General features: G+C 44.5%; 1 protein-coding gene and 1 gene segment (V, D, J or C); both read left to right on the top strand.

Annotated features, from left to right (window-relative positions):
* Window positions 1-23917, top strand: part of LOC136107982 (T-cell receptor beta-2 chain C region-like) — a 69022-nt gene that overhangs the window by 28792 nt on the left and 16313 nt on the right.
* Window positions 2075-4940, top strand: LOC136108009 (trypsin-like). Its single transcript, XM_065849456.2, has 4 exons — window positions 2075-2274; window positions 2878-3131; window positions 3914-4050; window positions 4791-4940. Exons 1-4 carry the CDS (start codon window positions 2075-2077, stop codon window positions 4938-4940), a joined length of 741 nt encoding a protein of 246 aa, XP_065705528.2.

The following is a 23917-nucleotide window of genomic DNA, read 5'->3' as shown; positions in this document are numbered from 1 at the left end:
TTCCATGTTCGTTCTTACATTCTGCTTTAAACATCAGCCTCCAACTCTACAGAACCTTCATGTTCTCCCTGATTTCTTCACTACCAAGGCTTTCTTCTTCCCTTACTAACCCCTGCTTCCCTTCTTCTACTTCTCACAGATCACTGGATGACCCCAGTTCAAGTTTTATATTAGTCATTTAGCCTAAGTAAATGTGTTTTAGATAGAGTGAATCACTTAGAATTATAAGGTCACACCATTTTTAATATACTGTCTGCTTAGTTCCTTAGTTAGCTGAACTTGATGAAATCTTAAACTGTACGTCGTAAAGCTCCTCTCATGTTCACCAACCTTGTATCTACCTAAGTGAAAACAAAGCAGCTACAAACCTTCAACACCGCCCACAAGATAATGCCTGTTTTGCACTCTGCTGGGCAAAAGAGGACTCTTTCAGACAAAATAACACCTTCAAGGCCAGCATGAAGCAGAACAAGAGGCAATTGGCACAAATTAAAATACCTAAACTGGAATTCCATCTGACCGTAAGAAAACTCATTTTTAGCATTGTTTCACTGGGAACAGAGAGATTGTTCCATCTCTTTATCAGAGAGCCAGCTAGAAGTCCTGGCCTTGGACTTGTCCTTAAGCATGAAGGTAAATTTCTATCTGGACAGTACCTCTGTGTGCACCAGTCCTCCAGGACTCAAGAAAATGAAATTCTCATTTTTGCCACAGAAGAATTTCAGTGTATCGTTGATTCTAATTTCAAATTCTAATTTCTCTCACCTAATCTAAATAAACTTTCTACTCCATTTCTTGACCAATTATTTGCGAGCCCTGGCCAGGGACTCCTCCAAGGAGCTGTAGTACTTGTTTTGGGCTTTGAATTAATATCTGTGCACATTTTTCCTACAAACAAGTGTATTAACTCAAGAAAATGAATTTGTTAGAACGGACTTAACAAACTCATCATTGAGAGATATTTTTGTGGTTTTTTTTTTTTCTTTGTTTGTTTTTCTTTTTTTTTTTCTTTTTTTTTTTTTTTTTTGTTGCTATCAACAGGTGCTGCATGTAAGAACAAGACAAGGAAATAACTACACATCTTCCAAAGGCCAAATGTATTTTTAAATTGAAGGTTGCCCTCTGAAATAATTTAAAATACCTCTCTATCTTAGGAAAAGTTTATGATTAACTGATATGTTATTTTTATTTCTACCAGTGCCTGTAGTGCCCACATTTGCATCTTTAAATTTTCCCACTCTGTACTTCTTGTCTGGAGAAAACCTTGGGCTAGAGATAAGGCCATTTCTAAAAATGTATTTCTAGCAGCTCACACTTCCAGTCCACCAGTCTGAGTCTGAGGCTGTGTCAAGATCATGAAGTACATACTGTTTGTCGCCTTTGTTGGTGTGGCTGGTGAGTACATTCTTTACTTCTGCCCTTGTAATTTATAAGGAAACTCATTTTCTGAGGATATTTGCAAGGTAGTCTGTTGTGGGAAAGTGAAGTCCATTTTCAGTTTGCAAAAGTTTTAAGGCATAGCACTGTAACTTCTTTTGGCTGCTGTCTGTTCATACTTGCTTCTGTCACAAAATGTGGAACGAATACCTTCGTAGGGGTTCTTGACCCGGGAGTAGTGAAACATGTCCGTAGCTTCAGAAAAAGACTGTCTCTCTCTTAAGGACTATGAAGCACAAAGATAATTCCTCTGGCTTAGGAAGTCCTAAAGCTGCTGTGAATTTTTGGACTATGGGCAAGTGGTTCAAGGAAATATCACTGCAAACTTGTTTTTTGTACTTACACTCAGTCCACCGTTGACCACTTCTGCAAACAGGATGGTGGGACAGACATATCTTTGATCTGTTCCAACAAGATCACCTTTTCTATGTCCTTGTGTTCACTCTGAGACTAACAGTCAGTGCTTTAGATGCAGATACGTGAGATGCCAACCTAAGCCTGATCACCTTATTTTCGGGAGCAGCAAATGAATGTCCATTACACTTGCCCACCACTGCTCCCATGAGTTTTTACAGAAGTAGAGCCTGCAGGTGAGATGCCTCAAGCAGTCGCAGGCGCACAAGATTCCTTACGCCAGATGTTGACATACATCACTCCTTATCTCTCAGTTGCCTTTCCCGTCAACACTGACGATGATGATGACAAGATCGTCGGAGGCTACACCTGTGCAGCGAACTCTGTCCCCTATCAGGTGTCCCTGAATTCTGGCTATCACTTCTGTGGAGGCTCCCTCATCAGCAGTCAATGGGTTGTTTCAGCTGCTCACTGCTACAAGAGGTGAGTGGAAAAAGAATATTTTCTTCCATAACTTACTTCTTTCTTCCAGTTCACTTCTAGCAGGAATTCTGATCTGTGAGAGCCAAATATGTGACTCCCTTCTGAGAGAAGGCAACCAAGGCATGCGTGGCTCATTCAGGAAGCTGGCAGAAGGCATCATAAGGGGTTTTTCACTTCTGCAGATGTTTCTCTGAAAGCAGAGCACTTTCTGAAATGACAATGCGATAATCTAGCAGCAGGTTATGGGCTGTGATTTCTTATAATTGCATCAGTCTTGGTAAGACTTAGCCACTGGAGAACAGGAAGAGGAATGAGGCGAGGGTGACAGCAGTTTGCCTTTTTCCAGAATGTTTGTACAAAGTACTGTTATATATTTAACTTGTCCCAGCTCAACAAAATAAACCTGCAGAAATTCACCACCTCTACTGGGAGTGGGTAAGATTTCAGTGTCGGCCCCCAGGACTTATTGCAGGACAAGAAGGATAACCTGAATTAAAACAGCTACGCCAATAGTGATGTTGAAGTGAGTGCGTACGGTGACAGGGAGGTTTCTCGTTGCCTGTCGGAAGCAGTAAAGTGTATGCCATTCCTGCTCTTTTCCAGTCGCATCCAAGTGCAACTTGGGAAACAGAACCTGGCACTCACAGAATCGACAGAGCAGTTCATTAACGCAGCTAAAATCATCCGCCACCCTAATTACAGCTCCATAACACTGGACAACGACATTATGCTCATCAAGCTCGCCAAATCAGCCCAGCTCAGCCGAGCTGTCCAAACAGTTGCTCTGCCAACCAGCTGTGTGGCCGCAGGCACCACATGCCTGATCTCTGGCTGGGGCAACCTGCTCAGCTATGGCAGTGAGTACTCTGTGGGAACGTTCAACATCATGAGGGCCTGGGAGACGCTCTAAGATGTCACCATTAAGTCCAAGTAGTATAGGGTAAAGCACAGAGAAGTGCTGTGGGACAGGCCTTTTTGAGGGATCAGTGTCTGTAGGATGGTAACCATCTAAGTGCTTCAAAGGCAAGCCTTTATAAGGTACTTGCTCTTGTTCTGTGTTGCAGACATGGAATCACTTCAGTCACCAGGATGTTCACACTGCCATCAATTTTGTGGCCTGGTGCCACCAGCTGTGCAGTGCCAAGCATTAGCAATTTAACGGATGTCCATAGAGTTGTCAGTTCTCTGAGAACAAGATCAAAATCTGTGACTGTCAATCTCAAATGCCTACAAGAGAGCTCCCTTCTCCTACACCAATGGTCAGAGGTGTGGACAGTGACTCATGTCTCATCCACTGGTGACAACTAAACCTGCACCAGAGGAGCAGTTGGTTTTCCTGAGGCCCAGGTTTCCTCCAACATACATGCTACAAGAAAAGCTTTTAGCTCCACACTTGCCAGCTGATGATTTTCCAGGTATCAGAAAAATAAATGTGGCTGCAGTGTAAAATGGTGGACCCATGGATAGAATCTGTTCCATCTAAAGAAAAGAAATCCATGCTGCAATAACTCTCCAGAGGAAAAATGACGAGGGCTAAAATAGGATGTTCAGTGATTACTTTTCTGCTAAGAAAGACCTTCTCTGGGCTCTGAAATGGGCTCAGAGATGTCATCAACCATCTCTCTCTATTTTCTCATAGCTCAGTATCCAGATGACTTGCAGTGCCTGGATGCTCCTGTACTCACCTCAAGCCAGTGCAACCAAGCCTACCCTGGGGAAATTACCAGCAACATGATATGTGTAGGATTCCTGGAGGGAGGAAAAGATTCCTGCCAGGTGAAACTCCGACCTCTCCTTTCCCATGTGTTTCTCTCCCGCCTTTTGCTGGTAGAAGAGGCCATCATATTAAGGGAATACGTTATCCTCACTGCGCTGGCATGTCTGAATGTGGTGATTTCCTGAACAACAGCAGAAACTTAGGGTGCAAGTTGCTTATTGAGTGAGGCTGGATTTTTTCCCACTCAATTAGTGATTTTCCCTTTTTTGAGACGATAGTCTGCACTAAATCTCCACAGGCAGACTATGCCGCCTCCTGCACCTCAGGTTGTTGAACACGGGGGAGTGCCGCACCAGAGAGGCAATAGTAATCACAGTGACTTTAGAGCCTGGGTCGCAAACCTTAGTTTTGGACTCACCAAAAATGAAATGACCAGTATGTCAAGATCGGGGCAGTCTGGAAAATGAACACACTTCACAATTGCTCTGCCTTTACATGTGCCTAACTCCAAGGACATATTTGGCAGAATAATGTTTAAGGCACACATATCCTAAGCATCTGCCAAAGACTGCATATGTCAAAATCTGGCAGCTTACTCATCCTTAGCTGCGGTGCCCTTGGAGCTAAAGTAAGGCACAGTAGTATCAGGGGTAGAGCCATAATCAGAAATGACCTTTCTAGAACTTCTGTGTGGAAAAAGCCCAGTGGAACTCGTTGAATGCCCATGATTTCTGGGATCTCTGGCTCATCACTCATGCTGATACCATTTGCTGAATAACCGTATCTTTTATCTCCACAGGGAGATTCCGGAGGTCCAGTAGTCTGCGACGGGCAGCTCCAGGGCATTGTTTCTTGGGGTATTGGATGTGCGCAGAGAGGCTATCCTGGGGTTTACACTAAGGTTTGCAATTATGTCTCCTGGATCGAAGCAACTGTGGCTGCAAACTGAGACTCTCTTGTTCTATGCATCCTGGTTTGTCTCATCATTTCCTTCTGTTTTGGGACTGGAGAGACAAAAATGATTAACAAAAAAAATAATAAAGACTTTCAGGCACCTCTTCTCTGTGCAACGTTTCTCTGGGTACTTCCATAGGCTATGGTATGGAGAAAAGAGGCAGAGAATATCATGCTGGGAAAAATATTTACTATTTATAGTGCCTCTCAACTAGCACCATCTTGGAAGATTTTGCAGGTTCATTTTCAGGAGTCTTTCAGTCAGTTACAGGGAGCCATCTCTGGAGCAAAACATCTTTTCTGTTTATCAGGTGAAAACTCTACTTGCGGAATGAAACAATCTCTTGCTAGAGCTTGCTCTGTTCATGTGCCTGTGCCACTGGAGCTGCTGCCTGTACCTGGCTTGAAGTTCTCCTAACCCCAGCTCACACAGGAATTGGAAGTCCATGAAATTGCTGCCGCAGTTACCAATGGGCTGTGGAGCTGTGTTTAAAAAAAAAGAAAAAAAAAAAAGTAGAGAATTTGAGTAAAAGAAAAGTATAGAAAAAGCAGAGAATAGGTGAAATGGGGAATGGGGAGAATTTTCAAAGAAATCTGACACGAGAAAGAGGAGAGGAGAGGAGAGGAGAGGAGAGGAGAGGAGAGGAGAGGAGAGGAGAGGAGAGGAGAGGAGAGGAGAGGAGAGGAGAGGAGAGGAGAGGAGAGGAGAGGAGAGGAGAGGAGAGGAGAGGAGAGGAGAGGAGAGGAGAGGAGAGGAGAGGAGAGGAGGAAGGAGGAAGGAACAAGTGCTGTTTGCTGACAGAGAGGTTTGTGCCTGACACTCTCAGATGTTTTGTCACTGAGATAGCTCTTAAGAGAGTGACAGGTGCCTGACTCATTGAGATAGGCACCATATACGAACAGAATCAGATCATAGTTTTGTGTCCCATTGTTCTGGTGAGGTGCGGAAATCACTTACAACCTGTGGGGTTATAAAGAAGGTATGTTTATTCAGTGCTGGGCACACGGGGGATAATTCCACCCAAGATGTGTGCAAATTTCCAGCAGCCGCAAACTTGGTTAAATGCTCTAAAGTATTACATACTCATGAAAATTCCCCAGATGCAGGACCCTGCCCTTCCCCTCATGGAACACTGAGAGACCCCTCTCAGCCCAGTTCCCCAGCCTGGTTGAGGTCTCTCTGCATGCTGGCAAAACCATCGGGTGTATCAGCCACGCCCCTCAGTTCTGTATCCTCTGTGAACTTGCTGAAGGCATATTCCGTCCATCCTATAGGCCATTAATGAAGGTGTTGAACAGTATTGAACTCAGTATCAACCCCTGGTGTAAACCACCACAGACTGACTTCCAGCTGGACCATCTGCCACCGCTTGCAAGCCTCTGGCACTGGATGTGAAGTCAGTTTTTAATCCACTGCACTGTCACTTACGTAACCAATAATTTGCCTGCTTCTCTGTGAGGATGTAAGATGGACGCACTTGACCCCTGTCCGCCCAACCAAATCAGCCACAGTTTGCTACAGGCACTAGAGGAAGTAAGGGTCTGAGCTGTAGCCAGGTCAAGAACTCCCTTTTAGGAAACACACACGGAAGCAGAACGGCACACTGAACAACAGTAAGTTGTGAGTGCAGATGAGTCTCGTGCATACCTTTCTCACTGTATGCAATTTGACTGCTAGCCAACCACTTAATTCCATACCTGTGGCAGCCTGGTTGAGCCTACTTTGAGCTCTCTTTGCCAAACAAGGGTGTCTGTATGGCGATGATCTTCTACTTCTCACAGATCACTGGATGAGCCCAGTTCGAGTTTTCTATTAGTCATTTAGCCTAAGTAAATGTGTTTTAAATAGAGTGAATCACTTAGAATTATAAGGTCACGTCATTTTTAATATACTGTCTGCTTAGTTCCTTAGTTAGCTGAACTTGGTGAAATCTTAAACTGTATGTCGTAAAGCTCCTCTCATGTTCACCAACCTTGTATCTACCTAAGTGACAACAAAGTAGCTACAAACCATCAACACCACCCACAAGATAATGCCTGTTTTGCACTCTGCTGAGCAAAACAGGATTCTTTCAGACAAAATAACACCTTCAAGGCCAGCATGAAGCAGCTATGGACCATCAACAATGTCTGCAGCTAAACAAAACAACGACCTGTCTCAGTGCAGTCAAAGAATCCAATGAGAAGCAAGAGGACCCCAGACTCGAATATTACTATTGGACTGAATCATCGTGTGAGGGGTGGGAAATGGTCTGTAAGGGTGTAATTTCCCAGGGACTTCTATGCTCAGCTCAGCTCCTCTGTGAAGGCACAAATGCTCGAGCTGACACTGCTGCTGTACTATTCTAGTAAATGGTTTATTTCTACGAACTTTGATACCTGAAGGATTACTTCAAGAGACCTAGGATCCAGACTTCGGAGCAACCTGCAGGGGGCTGAGATGCAGCATGGTGAAATTTTGACATCCTAGCCAAATGAGAAAAGTAATTGGGTGTGCACATGTAATCCTCTGGCCATGAACACATGTAATCCCTTACCTGTTTTCCCTTTACCCTCTGTCATGGAGGTACCCCAAAAGTCAATTTAGACAGACAATAAGCTCCAAAGAGACTTTATTCTAACCAGAACTCTTTATCAGAGAACCAACTAGAAATGGGGTTTGTCTAAAATTATTCAGCACTCCAACAACATTACAAAACACATATTCAGATACCGTTTAGGAGTTCAGCTACGACACAGCCAACTCAAACTCAGCAGATCAAATCCCACAACTCTGGAGGGATGATTGACATTCAGTTGCGGAGGGGAGCTGCTCTGGAGCCAACGTGGTCTGCAGCAAAGCAGCAGATCTCAGCACAAGGAGGATTTTCCCGAAGCAGGGGAACGCCGAGGCAAGTGCCAGGAACCGCCAACTCTCGTGAGAGTTACTGATAAGGCCTGGGCATTGCCAGGGCCACAGTGACCATGCCTATAAAAAACAGCCTAGGGAGCGCTAGCAACTGGAGTGTGGCAAACAGAGCGGGACATAGCAGCTTGTGTGGCAGTTTGCATGGAAGGGCGTGCAGGAAGGGCGGAGAAGCTCAGCCAGGGAGTAATTGTATCCACCTGGCAGAAAGCCATGTCTTCCGTAAGGTTGGCCTCCAACACAAGTGATGCCGCTGTCCAGACCAAGATCTGGTGGGAAGACGCTGTCACCCAGGCGTCAGGCTGCAGGGTGCGCCCCGCTCCTACGCCGATACTGGATGGCATCAGTGAACACAGCCATGGGCAATGTGCCCACGTAGAGGGACTCCTCCGCTGAGTGACAAAGCTCCAGGGAGAGGTGAGTAGGTTGAGGAATATCAGGCAGAGTGAAAGACCACTGGGAGTTGCACCCTACCTTCCCTGGGATAGGCCCAGTGGGTAGACAGGGTGCATTGTATAGAGGGCTCACTACTCTCCGCATGGTGGAACTTAGTGACTCAAGGGATAGGGGGCAATGGCAGCATGTTCCTGCCCGACGCAGAAGGAGGAGGGTCTCCACTGTGACTACTCCACCTTCCCAGATTCCCTTGCACAACAGTCGTGAGGCTCTGCAAGTGCAACCGAACAACAATATTGAGGAAGATGGTTCAACTAAGTCGAGGGTGCCGCAGAGGACAAGTCGATCTGCACCCTCGATCAAAACAGCTGCTATAAAGGAAAAAAAGATGGGTCATTGTCATGGGAAGGGAACAGAAGGCTCGATATGCAGACCGGACCCACTTCTTAGAGAAGTCTGGTGCCTCCCTGGGGCCAGGGTTAAAGACATGAAGAGAAAACTTCCTGGCCTGGTAAGGCCCTCAGATTATTTTCCACTACTACTTTTTCAGGTGGGCAGCAATGAGACTGCAATGGGAAATCCGAAGGCAATCAAGCGGGACTTCAGGGCCTTGGGACGACTGGTTAGGGGATCAAGAGCACAAGCAGTGTTCTCCTCTGCTCCCCTAGTTGCAGGGTGTGATGAGGGATGATAGAGGAAGACCCAGGCAGATCAATACCTGGCTGTGGAACTGGTGTCCCCAGCAGAATTTTGGTTTTTTGATCATGGGTCGGTTTACATGACACCTGGCCTGCTAGCAACAAATGGGAGGAACCTGTCTCAAAGCGGGGAAAGGATCCTCAGACAGGAGCTAGCAGGGCTCATTGAAAGAGCTTAAAACTAGGTTTGAAGGGGCAAGGGGAGAAAACCAGGCAGAGCAGAGACAAACCCAGGGGTGGTGTGCCAATGGGGTGAGGCCAATTTTATGAGGTGCAACAAGGCCAAGTGCCGGGCCCTGCACTTGGGTCACAACAACGCCACGCAACGCTACAGGTTTGGGGAAGAGTGGCTGGAAAGCTGCCTAGTGGAAAAGAATCTGGGGGTGTCAGTTGACAGCCGGCTGAATATGAGACAGCAGTGTGCCCAGGTGGCCAAAAAAGCCAACAGCATCCTTACGTGCATCAAGAATAGTGTGGCCAGGAGTACGGAAGTGATCATCGCCCTGTACTCAGCGCTAGTGAGGCTGTACCTAGAATACTGTTTTCAATCTTGAGCCCCTCACTACGGGCAAGACAATGAGGAGAGAGTTCAGAGAAGGACAATGAAGCTGGTGAAGGGTCTGGAGAACAAGTCTTACGAGGAGCAGCTGAGGGAAATGGGGCTGTTTAGCCTGGAGAAAAGGAGGCTGAGGGGTGACCTTATCGCTCTCTACAGCTACCTGAAAGGAGGTTGTTGCATGGAGGGTGTTGGTCTCTTCTCCCAAGTAACAAGTGATAGGATGAGAGGCAATGGCCTCAAGTTGCACCAGGGGAGGCTTACATTGGACATTAGGTAAAATTTATTCACAGAAAGAGTTTTCAGGCCTTGGAACAGGCTGCCCAGGGTAGTGGTTGAGTCACCATCCCCGGAGGTGTGTAAAAGACGCGTAGATGAGTTTCTTAGGGACATGGTTTAGTGCCAGAGATAGGCTAACTGTTGGAACTTGATGATTCTGAGGGTCTCTTCCAACCAAAATGATTCTATGATTCTATGGCCACTGAACTGAGATAAAGTAAATACATTTGTCCGGGCTGATGCAAGATCCTGGGAAAGGGAAACCTGGCGTGAGCATGGGCTGGCAGAGAGAAGGTTTCCCAGGAGCATGAAGTGGAGGAATTTCTCACGCTAGTCCTTGTACATCTCACAGAGCTGTGCGGTGGAGGGACTGTTGATTTTCTCTCCACAAGTCCATCCTGTCTGGGAAGAGCTTGTTGAAACACGCCCCATCTGACATAAGAACGATAAATCCCCTGTTGCGGGAGGCCAGGAGAGTGTCTGAGGATGGGTTTTGGATCCTTTGCTCTTTGGTATCTGTAATCAACAGGCTCCTGGTTCACAGTGTTCCAGTGCAGTGGTCTCCAAAGTGTGCAAGAGAGTACACCGGGTTGTGGGAAGAAAACATTAGAACTTCAGTATTATATCTATATAGTTATCACTTATTAAATATACACACACTTGAAATATGTTACTGATCAGAAATGTTTGGAGACTACTATTCTAGTGGTTTCAGTGAATATCTTCCATGTTCGTTCTTACATTCTGCTTTAAACATCAGCCTCCAACTCTACAGAACCTTCGTGTTCTCCCTGATTTCTTCACTACCAAGGTTTTCTTCTTCCCTCGCTCACTCCCGGCCTCCCCCCAGCAAATTAGAATTCTGCTGACATTCTCAACCACGCTGGCCATTTTCTGTGTCTAGAATAACGAGCTTATCACCTGTCTAAATTGACTTTTGGAGTGCCTCTGTGACACCCTCTATGCCTCTTAGACATGTAGCATCGACCCAGTCTGAGACTAAGTTTCGATCCAGCCTCACCTAGGCTTCTCTCTAAGAAGGAGTTTAGAAAGCAAAGGAGTCCATTCTGAACCTCGTGACTCAATGGGAGGGCCTCCCTCTTCCCTTTTACATTTCCTGTCCCCGTATGTTTATCACTCTAAAACAACTCTCGCCCACTTCTGCTTGGCTTATTTCCTCCATGCAGTAAGTAATAGAATGAGCTGTGCTATCCAACTCCGTTAAGCCACACTTTTCTTAAAGTGATCTAAACACTGCTCTGCAGCAAGCAGGAGCCTAAATCACTCATCCACAACAGGATGTTACGGGAGACAGCATCAATGGCTCTATAAAAGTAGAGGTAAACCAGATCCTCTGCTCTCCCTTTGCCCACAAAGCTGATCACATCATTGTAGGAGGCAAAGAGGTTGGTTAGGCGTGATTTCTCCTTCATAACTACTTGCTGACTACTCCAAAACACCTTCTTGTCCCTCATGTGTTTGAAAATGCTTTCCAGGAGGATAGGTTCCACCACCTTGCCAGGGACTGAGGTAAGGGTGACTGGCCCATAGTTCTCCAGGTCTTCCTTCTTCACCTTCTTAAAGATAGGAGTGATAATTTCTCTCTCCCAGTCCTCAGGTAGCTTTCCTTTCCCCACGACCGCTCAATGACAATCAAGAGTGGCTTCTCAATCACACCAGCAAGCTCCTTCAGCTGTCATGGATGCAACCCATCAGGCTCCAGGTACTGTAGCTCCAGTTTGCTTAAGTGCTAATTAACCTGGTCCTCCTCCACTGAGGATGTCTTGCTTGTTCCAGACTTTTTGTCTAGTCTCAGGAGCCTGGGATTCCTGAAGGAAGGTCTTACTGGTGGAGATGGAGGCAAAGCCTCAGGGTACTGGTGAGACCCTAGCACTAGCACACACTTAGAAGTGCTCCTGATACTGGCAGTGCTCTGGGACCATTGCCTGCAGCACCGCAGAAGCACTGATGTACCGTCAGGGCTTGTTGACTCATGCACACAGCAGCATGCACTCTCTGGAGCTACGGCCGTGGCCTGGGCTTGCAAGGACAGACAACAACAGACTGCTTGCTTCTCCTTCCGCTGTCTGTGCTTGAGAAACATTGTCCACATTGTCCTCATCACATCCAGGGGTCCTGTGAAGGATGGACAAAAGGAGGTCAGGAAGGCTGTAAATACAGGGAAGAAGGAGGGTGGGAGAGAAGGGCAGGCAGTGGCAGTGAAAAAGAGGAATGGAAGGAGGGGAGGGAAAGGAAAGAAGTTGAAATAATGGATGGTGACAGGGAAGGAAAGAAAGTCAGGATAGAGGAAAGTGGAAAGTGAGGAGGAAAGGCAGTAAAGTTGCAAAAATTAGGACTTATAGCCAGGAGCGAAGCAGGAAGGCATACCAGAAAGGGAGCAAGAAAGAAGACAGGAGAGATGGAAGGCATGAAGCTAGGAAAGAACAAAGGCAGAAAGGAAGATGGGAAAGGAAGGCTGGCAGGAGGGGAGGAAGAAAGTCTCAGCAAGTGATAGCCATATCTTGTGTGGCTTGGTGTTCCTCGCCTGCAGGACAGTGCTCTGTCCCCGGATACCAATGAGAATTGGGATATGTCGCGTACATCAGAGCGTTCAGGTTAGCGTTGCAATTTGGGGACTGCTGCACACAGAAGCGTGACCATTCCCTGGAGACCAGTGGGGCCAAGAGACCAACATGTACAGGGAAGTGCTCAGTAGCATGGTCCTGACGGTGTTCCAGAACTCGCAGTGTCTTGAGAAAGGTACTGTGCTGAGCCCTGGGTGACCTGTGCTCTTGGAAACCACAGCATGAGAAATCCCCTCAAAGCCCATAGACACACAAGCACAGGCAGGAGTGCTCCATCCCACAAACCCTTGCCAGACTCACCTCCAGGTAAGCCTTGGCTTTCCAGCTGGTGGAGAAGGAGAGGGCTGTGGGAACTATTCCACAGCCTACTTACCCATGATGTAGTGTAACAGGCTGAAAGGGAGAAGAAATGGAAGAGAATGAAGGAAATGGGACACGGACAGATGTGAGAGAAGACAGAGAAGAAAGGGGAAGCGGACAGAGAGAAAGAGAGTAGATGAGGAGAGTGAGAAGCAGTCTGTAGATTGCAGAGAAATGAAACAAAGCACTGAGTTTGAGGGACAAGGGGCTAGCGAGGCCCTTCAGTCTACCATCCCTATTGAGGCAGGGGATAGAGAACCATGTGGTAGCAAAGACAAAAGGGTTATTGATGTGTTAGAAACCAGAGAATGTGGGCAGCATGGGCAACAAACAGGAGGAGCTGGAAGCCATTGTACAGCAGAAAAACTACAATGTACTTGCCATCACAGAAACATGGTGGGATGACTCGCACAGCTTGAGTGTTGCATTGGATGGCTATAAACTCTTCAGAAGGGATAAGCAAGGGAGGAGGTGAGATAGACCTGTATGTTAGGGAGTGTTTTGGTTGTCTAGAGTTTCATGAGGGTGACAATAAGGTTGAGTGTTTATGGATAAGAATCAGGGGGAAGGACAACAAGGCAGATATCCTAGTGGGAGTCTGTTACAGACCACGCAACTGGGATTAAAAGGCAGATTAAATATTCTGCAGGCAGATAGAAGTAGTCTCGCGGTCACTAACCCTTGTTCTTGTGGGGACTTCAACCTACCATATGTCTGCTAGAAATACAACGCAGCAGAGAGGAAACAGTCTAGGAGGCTTCTGGACTGTATGGAAGACAACTTCCTGACGCAGCTGTTCAGTGAGCCGACTAGGGAAGGTGCCCCACTGGACCTGTTTGCCAACAGAGAAGGACTTGTGGGCAATGTGATGGTTGGAGGTCACCTTGGGCATACCAATCATGAAATGATCAGGTTTTCTGTTCTTGGAGAAGTAAGGAGGGCAGTCAGCAGAACTGCTGCCTTGAACTTCCAAAGGGCAGACTTTGACCTGTTTTGGAGGTTGGTTGGCAGAGTCCCTTGGGAAGCAGTCCTGAAGGGCAAGGGACTCTAGGAAGGCTGATTGCTCTTCAAGAAGGAAATCTTAGCGGCATAGGAGCAGGCTGTCTCCACGTGCTGAAAGACAAGCTGGCGGGGAAGAAGACAGCCTGGTTGAACAGAGAGCTTTGGCTAGAACTTAGGAATAAAAGGAGAATTTATAACCTTTGGAAGAAGAGGTAAGCAACTCAGGAAGACTACAAGGATGCCGTGAAGTTATGCAGAGAGAAAATTAGAAGGGCCAAAGCCCAACTAGAGCTGAATCTGGCTACTGCTGTAAAAGGGAACAAAAAAGGGAGGGCAAAGGAGAATCTCCACCCACATCAACAGAGGATGAGGGAAAGGCTGAGGTTTAAAATGCTTTCTTTGCCTCAGTCTTTAATAGTTATACCAGTGGTTCTCCAGGTACACAGCCCCCAGAGTCAGAAGACAGGGACAGGGAGCAGAATGAAGCCCCAGCAATCCAAGGGGAAATGGCTAGCGGTGTGCTATACCACTTAGACATGTACAAGTATATGGGGCCAGGTGGGATCCAACCAAGGGTGCTGAGGGAGCTGGTGGAGGTGCAAGAGGAGAAAATCATGTACTGTCCAATATAGGCCTGTGTGTGCGCTGGGGGCAGATCCCTTTTTACATGGGAGGGTTTGTGCTATGCTGCTTCAGCTTTGGAGTTACTGTGGGTCTTCCTCAGCACAGAAATAGGTGCCTGAGTCATTGAGAAAGGCATGATCTATCTCCACAGATAAGTGGCTCCCCTTAGTCCCATAACTCTTGAAGTGGTTTCTGTATTCGTTCTCAATCTCTGCCATGCCACCTTCCACTGAGTATACAACCAACTGCAGAGTGGCATCCTTCCCCAGGGGCAGTTTGTACCAGTACATGGCTGAGAATGCATTAACCTTTTTGGAACAGTTCAGTGTCACAGAGTCTCCCTCTCGGACAATTGTGTCTGGTGATTGCTGAAGGGCCTGACCTAGAAAGAGAATGGAAGATATGTGAGGAGTGAAACGTTGTAGGGGACGGGAAAACACATCCTTGAATTGTGACATGGGGTGGGGTGACATAAGGATGTCAGCAAGCTACGGGACAATGCCCTCTTTCTCTGAGAGAGACACATAGGTGAGAAAAAATGCCACCAAAACTTCCTTAATGAAATACTAAAAAAAAAAAAAAAAAAAAAGTTAATTAAATAGTCTCAACTGAAGTATGAAACTATGACAGAAAAAGCAATTCATAGATTCGTAGAGTTTTCCAAGTTAAGAGGTTCAGAATAAGCTCACCTTGTTCATTGCACATCCTCCCCCTGGAAGTCTTGGAGAATGAGGCAGTGCCAACAACCGTGCACACAGCTGAGGCAGCGGCATTGGCTGCAGTGCACCTGTTCAAGCAGAAGGGAAGCTCACTTACCTGCATGGACCAGCATTGCCCCAAGGAACCAGTGGAAAACCATGGAAAAAGGCCACCTCCTGACAGTGGCAGCGCAGGTAGCGAGATGTGTGAAAAGGGGGAGTCTCTTTGCAGGTGGGCAAAGCCCTGAGAGAAAGCTTGAACTGTGAGAAGGCCACTGGCTGTCTGGGAACAGCAGGGAAGAACACCTGCATGAAAGCATGAGGTGCACTTACTCTACTCTACTGGCTTCCTCCTGTGTGTGAGCACGTGTCTGCATAGGTGGGAGAGAAGAGTTACCACAGGAGCATGTTGGGGCTGCGTGGCAGCCCAAGCGTGTGCACAGCAGAGAGATCCACAGATAGGCACCGAAAGAAGGAAGAAGAAAGAGCTCAGGAACATCTGTGCGTGTCTACACCCCTCAGCTGAGACTGCTGCCTAGACATCCGCACACTCACAGACTCCTAACACTGCAAGCTGCGATGTGGCATCTTCTATGCTTATCACAGTGCTGCTCATCATGTTGGCCAGCTACAGGAAAGGCTGCTGACCTGTTATTCTGTTGTCTGTTGTATGGTGACAGAGAGGAGAGAAAAGGCTTCCTTTGGCTGCTGAGGGAGCTGATGTAGGTGCTCACCATCCACTTTCAATTATTTATCAGCACTCCTGGCTAACCATGGAGGTCTCTAGCAGTGTCCCTGAATGTTGGGTATCACTCATCAACAACCTGTGGGTCCTGTCAGCAGTGAGAAATCATAAGTATGGATTGGGTTATCTAGCTGGATTCTAATCAAGTCTTGCAAAGCCACCAGATTTGGAATATGGTACCTAGCAAAATAAGAGAATCCAAGGTGACAATGCATGCTGTACCTTTAACCAGAGGAGAAACACTATCCTCTGTCTCACTGCTTTATGTGACATTTCCAGTATTTCTGCACTCTCATCGTGCTTTTCTGTGCAACCTAATGTGCCTTTCTGTGCAACCTATCTGCCTTTCTGTGTACATTTGCATGTCCATGTGGCTCATTATTACCTTTTTTTTATTTTTTTCCTTTTTCATTCCTACAGACTTTCTTTATGGATATTTCTTGTCCTATGTCTAGGGCATACCTTGTTTGTCTGCAATAAGAAACCTAATCTTGCTTCCTTCGGTATTGCTCTACTTGTCTGAAGTGATCCGTCTATGCTCGCACCATTACCACAATTGGCATTTGGGGATCCACTGGACAGAATTCCCAGCTGGAAAGGCTCTTCAGACTCCATCTTCCATGAAGTCATAAAGCTCATGGAGCTCTGTGACACATACAAATTTAATTAGGGCAGCACTCCTTTGCTGTTTTCCAAGTGTCTGCCAGTCCCTGTGTGGCACCAAGTTTTTCTGCCCATGGTTAACTGCTGCTCTTCTCTGCTGATAACTTTTCAGCCATATACAAGTGAGAATGGGAGAGTATAACATTGATGTGAAGGAAGACAGTAAACTAGACAGGAGTGCCGCATTAATCATTCACCATCATAGATAGGATTCAAAAAGGTTTGTTAACAACATTGTGTTGATCAAGCTGATAACCATGTTGGACTACAGTGCTGACATTTGACCCACGCCTTTGCCCAGCTCCTGTGCAACAGAGATTTCCAAGTGCCTTTTTCAAAGGGAGAAAAGCACTGAGCAGTGGTTGTGCATATAAGTGCATGGTGCATTGACCTATTGTTGAGGTTTGATTGCGGGGTAACAATAAAACTGTGGCAGACGTTAACCCCCTGTTTCCCCCCTTCCCCCCTTAGCCCCTCTCTCCCCGCTTCCCACTAAGGACAGTCGATTGGGATGGAAAGAATGACAGACAGAAGAGAGTTGGAAAAATTAAAAATGTTTTACTAATGCTACCAATAAAAATAGAAGAAATAATACAAAATACACAAAACCAATCTTGAAAGTCCCGGCAACTGCTCAGGCAGATGTAGGGCTGGCACCCGAAGTCCTGGACTGGACTCTGCAGCCAGTCAGAACTGGATTCAGTCTGTCACTAGGCCTCAGTTCGCAGGGACAACTCACGAGATCCTCTCCTAATGTTGGCCATAAGCAAAAAGGGACGAGATCCTCGTGATCTCCCAATTTTATACGACGTACCACATGAATCTGGCTTTCAGGAAAGCACAGTTAGTAAGAAGACTGTAGCTGACAGGAAAATTCACTAAAAGAGGAAATTGTTTTTAACAAAACCAGGACACCTAGTCACACTTCTGCTCTACCACTAGGTTGATGAGATCTGTGTACATTTCACTCCTGCTTTGCAGCCTTTGCATGTCTTGCCTTCAAGTTCCCAAAACTGTCCTGCCTGCATACCTCAATCAGCAATGTGCTTCACATTTGTTTATGAAGGTCAAGGGTCAAGTGTTGCCCTGCTTTGCTGGATGGCTCTCACATCGAGGTCTATAGGTCCTTCTGTTCACTGACAGTGCTAAGTCCCAAGATAAAACATAATTTTCACTGCTGTCGTAGCAGCTAACTTCTCTAAGGTTCTCCAGTGACTGAAAGCTTCAGTTCTGAGTAACCAAAAGTGCTAAGAAGCTTATCCAAGCCAAATCACCAGCAATGTGATCTGTATAGGATTCCTGGATGGTGCAATAGACTCATGCCGGGTAAGCATTGATGTCTGCCCAAAGCCCTGGGTCACACCACCCCATGTGTCTCAGGCTGCACAGTATATGTCAGAGCTTGGCAGAGTTTTCATCTCCAGGTTTTCTCTTCTGACACAGTTTCCTTCCAGCAGGGTTTTGATACAGGATGAGCTTCACCCAAACCAGCGAGTACAGCTACACCTGCTGAGCACTGACTGCAGTAGCAGTGAATTGTTGGGGGATAGCAGAGGTCAGCAAATAAGGGGTGCTATCTTTCTGTATTTTTGATATGCACACTGCTCTGAATCCTGGTATGACCTAGGAACCCCACCTTAGGCTCAAAGTACAATATTGCCAGGCTCACAGCCAGCACATGCCTTTTCTACAAATATATAAAGATCAAGGGAAGAGATGAATCTCTATAGAGCTTCAGGTAAATATGGGGAGGGGGATATTAATAAAATGGGAAGAAAAAGAGAAAATCTCATTAATATTGCTTATTATTTGGAAGATGCAATTACTGAGCAAGATCACTGAAACTAGATGTAAATATTTCATTCAAAGTACTAGCAAAAAAAGAATCAACTACAATAATCAAGTTTTTTGAATCTTACATATTCAGAAATAATAGAGAATTGTATAGAGGAATAACACACTGTTCATAAGGCTAATATCCAACCACAGTTTTTGTTTTCAGGAAAAAAGGCTGGCAGAGATGCCTTGCTTTTTGTAATTAGGAAGTGAATTACTGCTTCTAGAAAGATTACACTGCAGGGAATATGCTTCCCTGACTGGAAAACTGAAGAAATTAAGATGCGATGAAACATGATTTTTGTGCCTCTGCTGTCTTGGTCTATCATCTTTGCTTCTGTCTAATGTAAGTTCTGAGTTGTGAACTATCATCTTTTGGGTATTAAGAGCATCTCTCCAGAATAAAATAATATATATTTACATTTGCTGGAATAAGCCCTTCTGGAAAGATGGCCCAAGTGATATCCACAGGTATGAATAATTCAAAACATAATTTATAAGGCAAATATTCCCAGGTTCATGGCTGACAGATCCAACACCCAGACATGCACAATGATGAAATGACAGACTGTACAACATTCAACCAGTAACTTACTGGACTGCAAGCAATCTTACATTTTTTCTCAGGAGTTCAGAACACTGTCTGTCTCGTGGAAAAGCTAAAGCAAAACTTACAGTCACATGAATACTTAGCTTTCCTTTAAATGGCACACCAAAGAGGTGGACTCTCCCTTCTCTCTTCTCTGTCCAAGCTTGATTAAAAAATCAAAGCGAGGGGAGAGGCATCAGTCTTTCTAGTTTCTTCTCACTATACTCACAGTGAGTACTGTTCTGGGACAGCTGACAGGCCATGCTGATTGTCCTACTTCCTCTTTTACCTAATGAGAGACAACAGATCCATCTGCAGCACAGCTCTTGTTCAAGCCATGCAGGGCTGGTGTGAGGGAAAGGACCCTTTTTGGCCATCATCTGTACTTTGGTTTCTTTTCTCTTTTTCTCTTTCACTTAGGCAGGTGCTGGAGTCAGAACCCTCATCACACAGTGACCAGGAGAAATCCTTTAGAGAGCTGGAGAGAGTGTGGACATCTCCTGCTACCAGAATTATAACACTCTTGCCCATATGTTCTGGTACCAGCAATCTCCAAGCAATGTTCTGAAGTTAGTAGCCAGTATTTCTACATGGATGCAGAACTCTTATGAGGAAGGTTACAGTAAGGTTAAGTTTGAGATTAACAGAGACAATAATGATTACTCTGTGATGATGATCAAGAATTTGACAGCTAAGGATGCAGTCACCTACTTGTGTGTTGCAAGTGATCACATGGTACAGAAAAGGGGTTGAACAGTAAGACAATATCCCCACCTTGCCTGAATGAGAGACAGAGTCTCTGAAAAATGTGAGACACATTGCAGAGTGACAGAGGAAGAGAAGAAGAAAGACAAGGAAGATATGGGGGAAAACAGGGAGGACATTTTGGAAGAAAGAGGAACAGACAAAAGCAGTGCAGTGCAAGGGTAAAAAATCATGGACTCCACACAATCCAATGTGAATTCAAGTGAAGCCAATTTATTACACAAACAAGCTTCCTTATATATGCAGTTATTTCCTGATCACTCACCCACACTCCAAGCATGCACTGATTGACTGGATATTGTCTATGTTCATGAGCTGCCCGTGTGCCTGAGTCTCACTGCTGATAGGTCTGTTGTTTTCAGCTTTCCAAGGTGGCCTTGAAATTCCTTTGGGCCTGACTAGTTCAATAAAACATCTCCATCTAATAGAAACCCATCCACACATTAACTTCAACAAAATCCCTCAGATCTCCCACAATTCCCCCTTTTTGTTCTTGAACCAGCCAGGCCTTTTTTAAAATGAGCTGAATCATCTTTGAAATACACTGCAACATACAACACATGATTAACAACATAATTACAATTCCATATAATGCTGTTAATCCTTACTTAATAAGATCAAACAACCACTCACCTATTCCCAAGCTTTTAAGCCATTTGTCAAACCCTAATTCTAGTACAACAATCCTCTTGATGTGCTGTTTTAGTTTGTCTAAAACACTATGAATAGATTCAGAATGATCAGACAAGTATGTAACTTCGACCTAGTGTGAAAAGTAAAAAATCTAAAACAGAGCGATTTTGTAGAGTAGCATGCCTAATACAATCAACAGCTACTATTAATTGAGTTAGTATCTCAGAAGTTAGATTAGCCTTTTCAAAAGACCGATAGGTTAACTTTGATATGTCTCCTAAAGCTTTACCAGCTGCTAGACTAGGGAGAAAGAGTACAGTAGATACTATGGTAGGAACATCCCATAATTTTACCTCATTTTTGCATTGATTATCTAAGTGTAATATCACCCTTTTGGCTCTCCTGCTGTTTGTTCAAATTACCATTCTCTACAGAAAGTACAACACCTGCTTGCTAATGGGCTTCCAGACTACCAGGTCTGTGAGCCTCTATAACACTGAATTAGGATCCACAGTTTACATCTGAAACAGTCCTCAAAACTTATTTCCCTCCTGTCTGTCTGCATCCGTTGAATTTTTGTTGTCTTTATTCAGACATGGCTTGACCCATTTTGTGGGAATCCACTTCGATCCTTGGCCTGTAACGACACCAGCATAACCTTTTCCCCAAGTTATTAGCTGGAAAGGACCTTTGCATTCACCTGTAACAATATCGTGCGCTTTGACCTGACACTGATTTTCCCTAAGGTCTGTCAGATGGCCTTTTAAACTTGTTCCATGGTGTCTTCTCTTACATATCCTCTCTAAGAGAGGGGTGAAATACGAAGAAAGTAACATACATAGACTGTTAGTTTGGTGTAGAACTAACGGCTACCCGGTAGAAACTGAGGCGGCTTTTAAACTTGAACTTTGGGACGATACAGGGCAGAAATTGTGGGATAAGGTCAGCAATGGAGATAAAGAAGCTAAATCATTAGCAACTACATGGAAATTCATAATTACTACCTTAAAAGATTTTAAGGTTGAACAGTCTGCTGCTGCCGGAATAGGTGGAATATCGAACCCTTGGGGCAGGCTTGATAAGTTCAAAACATATAATGATTTGCTCAGTCTGTCATATGGCGTAGTGCAGTCACTTGCCCCTTTTTTGTTTTTGTTTTTTTTTAAACAAACAAACAAACAAACAACTAAACAAACAAACCCAAAACAGTTTGGAATCAGATACGTGTGTTGGACCTTCACTACGTACTCAGAATCACAAATCAAATGTTCCTCCTTAAAAAGCTCTGAGTAATGTAAAGCTGCTAATTGGATTGAACCTTCAATAATTTTTACAGAATGATGCCAATTGTTATCTTCATGCCAGACCACTACAGCTTTATGAGACTTCCCTGAGCCACCAACAAAAACTGTGCAAGTATGTAGGATCAGACCAAATACAAGTATGGTCTGTGACCTGATGTTAAAGACTTGCAGGTTCTTCAGCAGTTTGCACTTAGGTATGCCAAAAGCTGTGCTGTTAAGAAAACCAGCTAGTGCAATTTACAAGGACATAGATTACAAATAAAAAAAATCAGAATTAAATTTCACAAATGGTACATATATGACAAAAGGATCATGACCTATTAAGACTTAAATTCATTCCCTACATTTCTTGATCAGAGTAACAGTTGGTATATCAGTCTGATAGCATTCTCATCATACTGTCCCACAATAGCCATAGGTTGTTTCTATGTTGTAGCTATAAATAGACTGCAAGTCCAATTAAATGAAGTTAGCTTGTAAGGTTGTAGTACATTTATTCTTCAAAGTTTCTAACTCCATTTTGTCTGTCATATTTATTGGATATTGTTTTCCCTTACCAGATCGAAGTCCTGTTTCAGATCTATCAGTGCAGTATTTGCTTTATCGAAGCATTGGCTGTTAATACTAGTGGAAATACAGCATTTGAAATTTCCTTAGAGACTTCTCACTTGCAACAAGCAGATCTGCACCATCCAAGCAACTTCTTGTGGAACATGCAACTAAACAGAATTCTCAGAAAACGTTATTTCTCTCTTTCTCTCTTTCTCTCTTTCTCTCTTTCTCTCTTTCTCTCTTTCTCTCTTTCTCTCTCTCTCTCTTTCTCTCTCTCTTTCTCTCTTTCTCTCTCTCTCTCTTTCTTTCTTTCTCTCTCTTTCTCTCTCTCTTTCTCTCTTTCTTTCTTTCTTTCTTTCTTTCTTTCTTTCTTTCTTTCTCTCTCTCTTTCTCTCTCTCTTTCTCTCTTTCTTTCTTTCTTTCTTTCTTTCTTTCTTTCTTTCTTTCTTTCTTTCTTTCTTTCTCTCTCTCTTTCTCTCTTTCTCTCTTTCTCTCTTTCTCTCTTTCTCTCTTTCTCTCTTTCTCTCTTTCTCTCTCTCTTTCTCTCTCTCTTTCTCTCTCTCTTTCTCTCTCTCTTTCTCTCTTTCTCTCTTTCTCTCTCTCTCTCTCTCTTTCTCTCTCTTCTTCCTTCCTTCCTTCCTTCCTTCCTTCCTTCCTTCCTTCCTTCCTTCCTTCCTTCCTTCCTTCCTTCCTTCCTTCCTTCCTTCCTTCCTTCCTTCCTTCTCTCTTTCCTTCTCTCTTTCCTTCTCTCCTTCCTTCTCTCTTTCCTTCTCTCTTTCCTTCCTTCCTTTTCTCTTTCCTTCTTTCTTTCCTTCTTTCCCTTCCTTCCCACGATCTCAAAAACTATCACACCGAATTTATTAAGAAGTGTTTTACAAATAGTTACCACAGAATAAGTCTATTAAAAAAATTTTAGTTTAATTTCCCAGTTTCATTGGAACTACAGATCTGCTAGGGATACCTTTAAACTTCCACCCTCAGATTGCTCCATTCAGTATTACAACATCGCTGCAGTGGGGGGACAGAAAACCCCCCTTTTGCCACTTTAAAAACAGGCAGCCAGGTTTTCCCTTGTGGTTTTTTTTTTTTCCTTTCTCTTCTCGCTGCAGTTTAGATATAGCCAAAGCCACACAGGTGGCGTAATCGCTGGTACAAAGTGCTAGGCTCTGGCAAACTCCTCGGTTACAATGTGCTGAGTTTATCTTGCAGATTGATACAGGTCTGAAATTTATGTTCAAGCACAGGCCTGGGATATTTTGCTTTTTAGTTTTCCCATTTCATTCCAAACATAATACAGTTTATGGACAATTCCATTTAGCTCAACAGTCGTTACATTCCTCAGCCCCATTTACCTTTTACCATTTACAGATGTCAAAACCCAGTATATTAAGCATCAATCCATTATTACATTTTCCTAGATCCAAATCAGTTAATATTCTAGCAACTTTTAAATACAACCTCATACAATACCAAGTTCACATCCATCATAGCATTTAGGTGTGTGGTTTTTTTGTTTTGTTTTGTTTCCAATGCAAAGCAGAGTTTAACAATTTAAATTCTTTTCTGGTCTCAAAATTACTGGATAACATTATAAGTAACTGCTCCAATGTGTAAGGATGCATCCTAAGGGGGAGCAAGATGGAATTTCAGCAGTGGAACCAGTTCCTGTTTTGTAATTATCTCCCCAAACAAAAATCTTTTGGTACCAAATATAAATATGCAAATTAAAATACTGAGCTCAGATATGCAAAACAACATCAAGTTCAAATATGCAGATAGATC

This window comes from Patagioenas fasciata, chromosome 1, assembly GCF_037038585.1.
Source record: "Patagioenas fasciata isolate bPatFas1 chromosome 1, bPatFas1.hap1, whole genome shotgun sequence".
Classification (NCBI taxonomy): domain Eukaryota; kingdom Metazoa; phylum Chordata; class Aves; order Columbiformes; family Columbidae; genus Patagioenas; species Patagioenas fasciata.
This window is presented reverse-complemented; position numbering and strand designations above follow the sequence as displayed.

Bases quoted from the DNA above. Each gene is read 5' to 3' on its own strand.
- LOC136108009 (XM_065849456.2), top strand. From the start codon at position 2,075: ATGTTGACATACATCACTCCTTATCTCTCAGTTGCCTTTCCCGTCAAC. The intron at 2,275-2,877 runs GTGAGTGGAAAA...GCTCTTTTCCAG, and splicing joins GCTGCTCACTGCTACAAGAG to TCGCATCCAAGTGCAACTTG. The intron at 4,051-4,790 runs GTGAAACTCCGA...TTATCTCCACAG, and splicing joins GAGGAAAAGATTCCTGCCAG to GGAGATTCCGGAGGTCCAGT.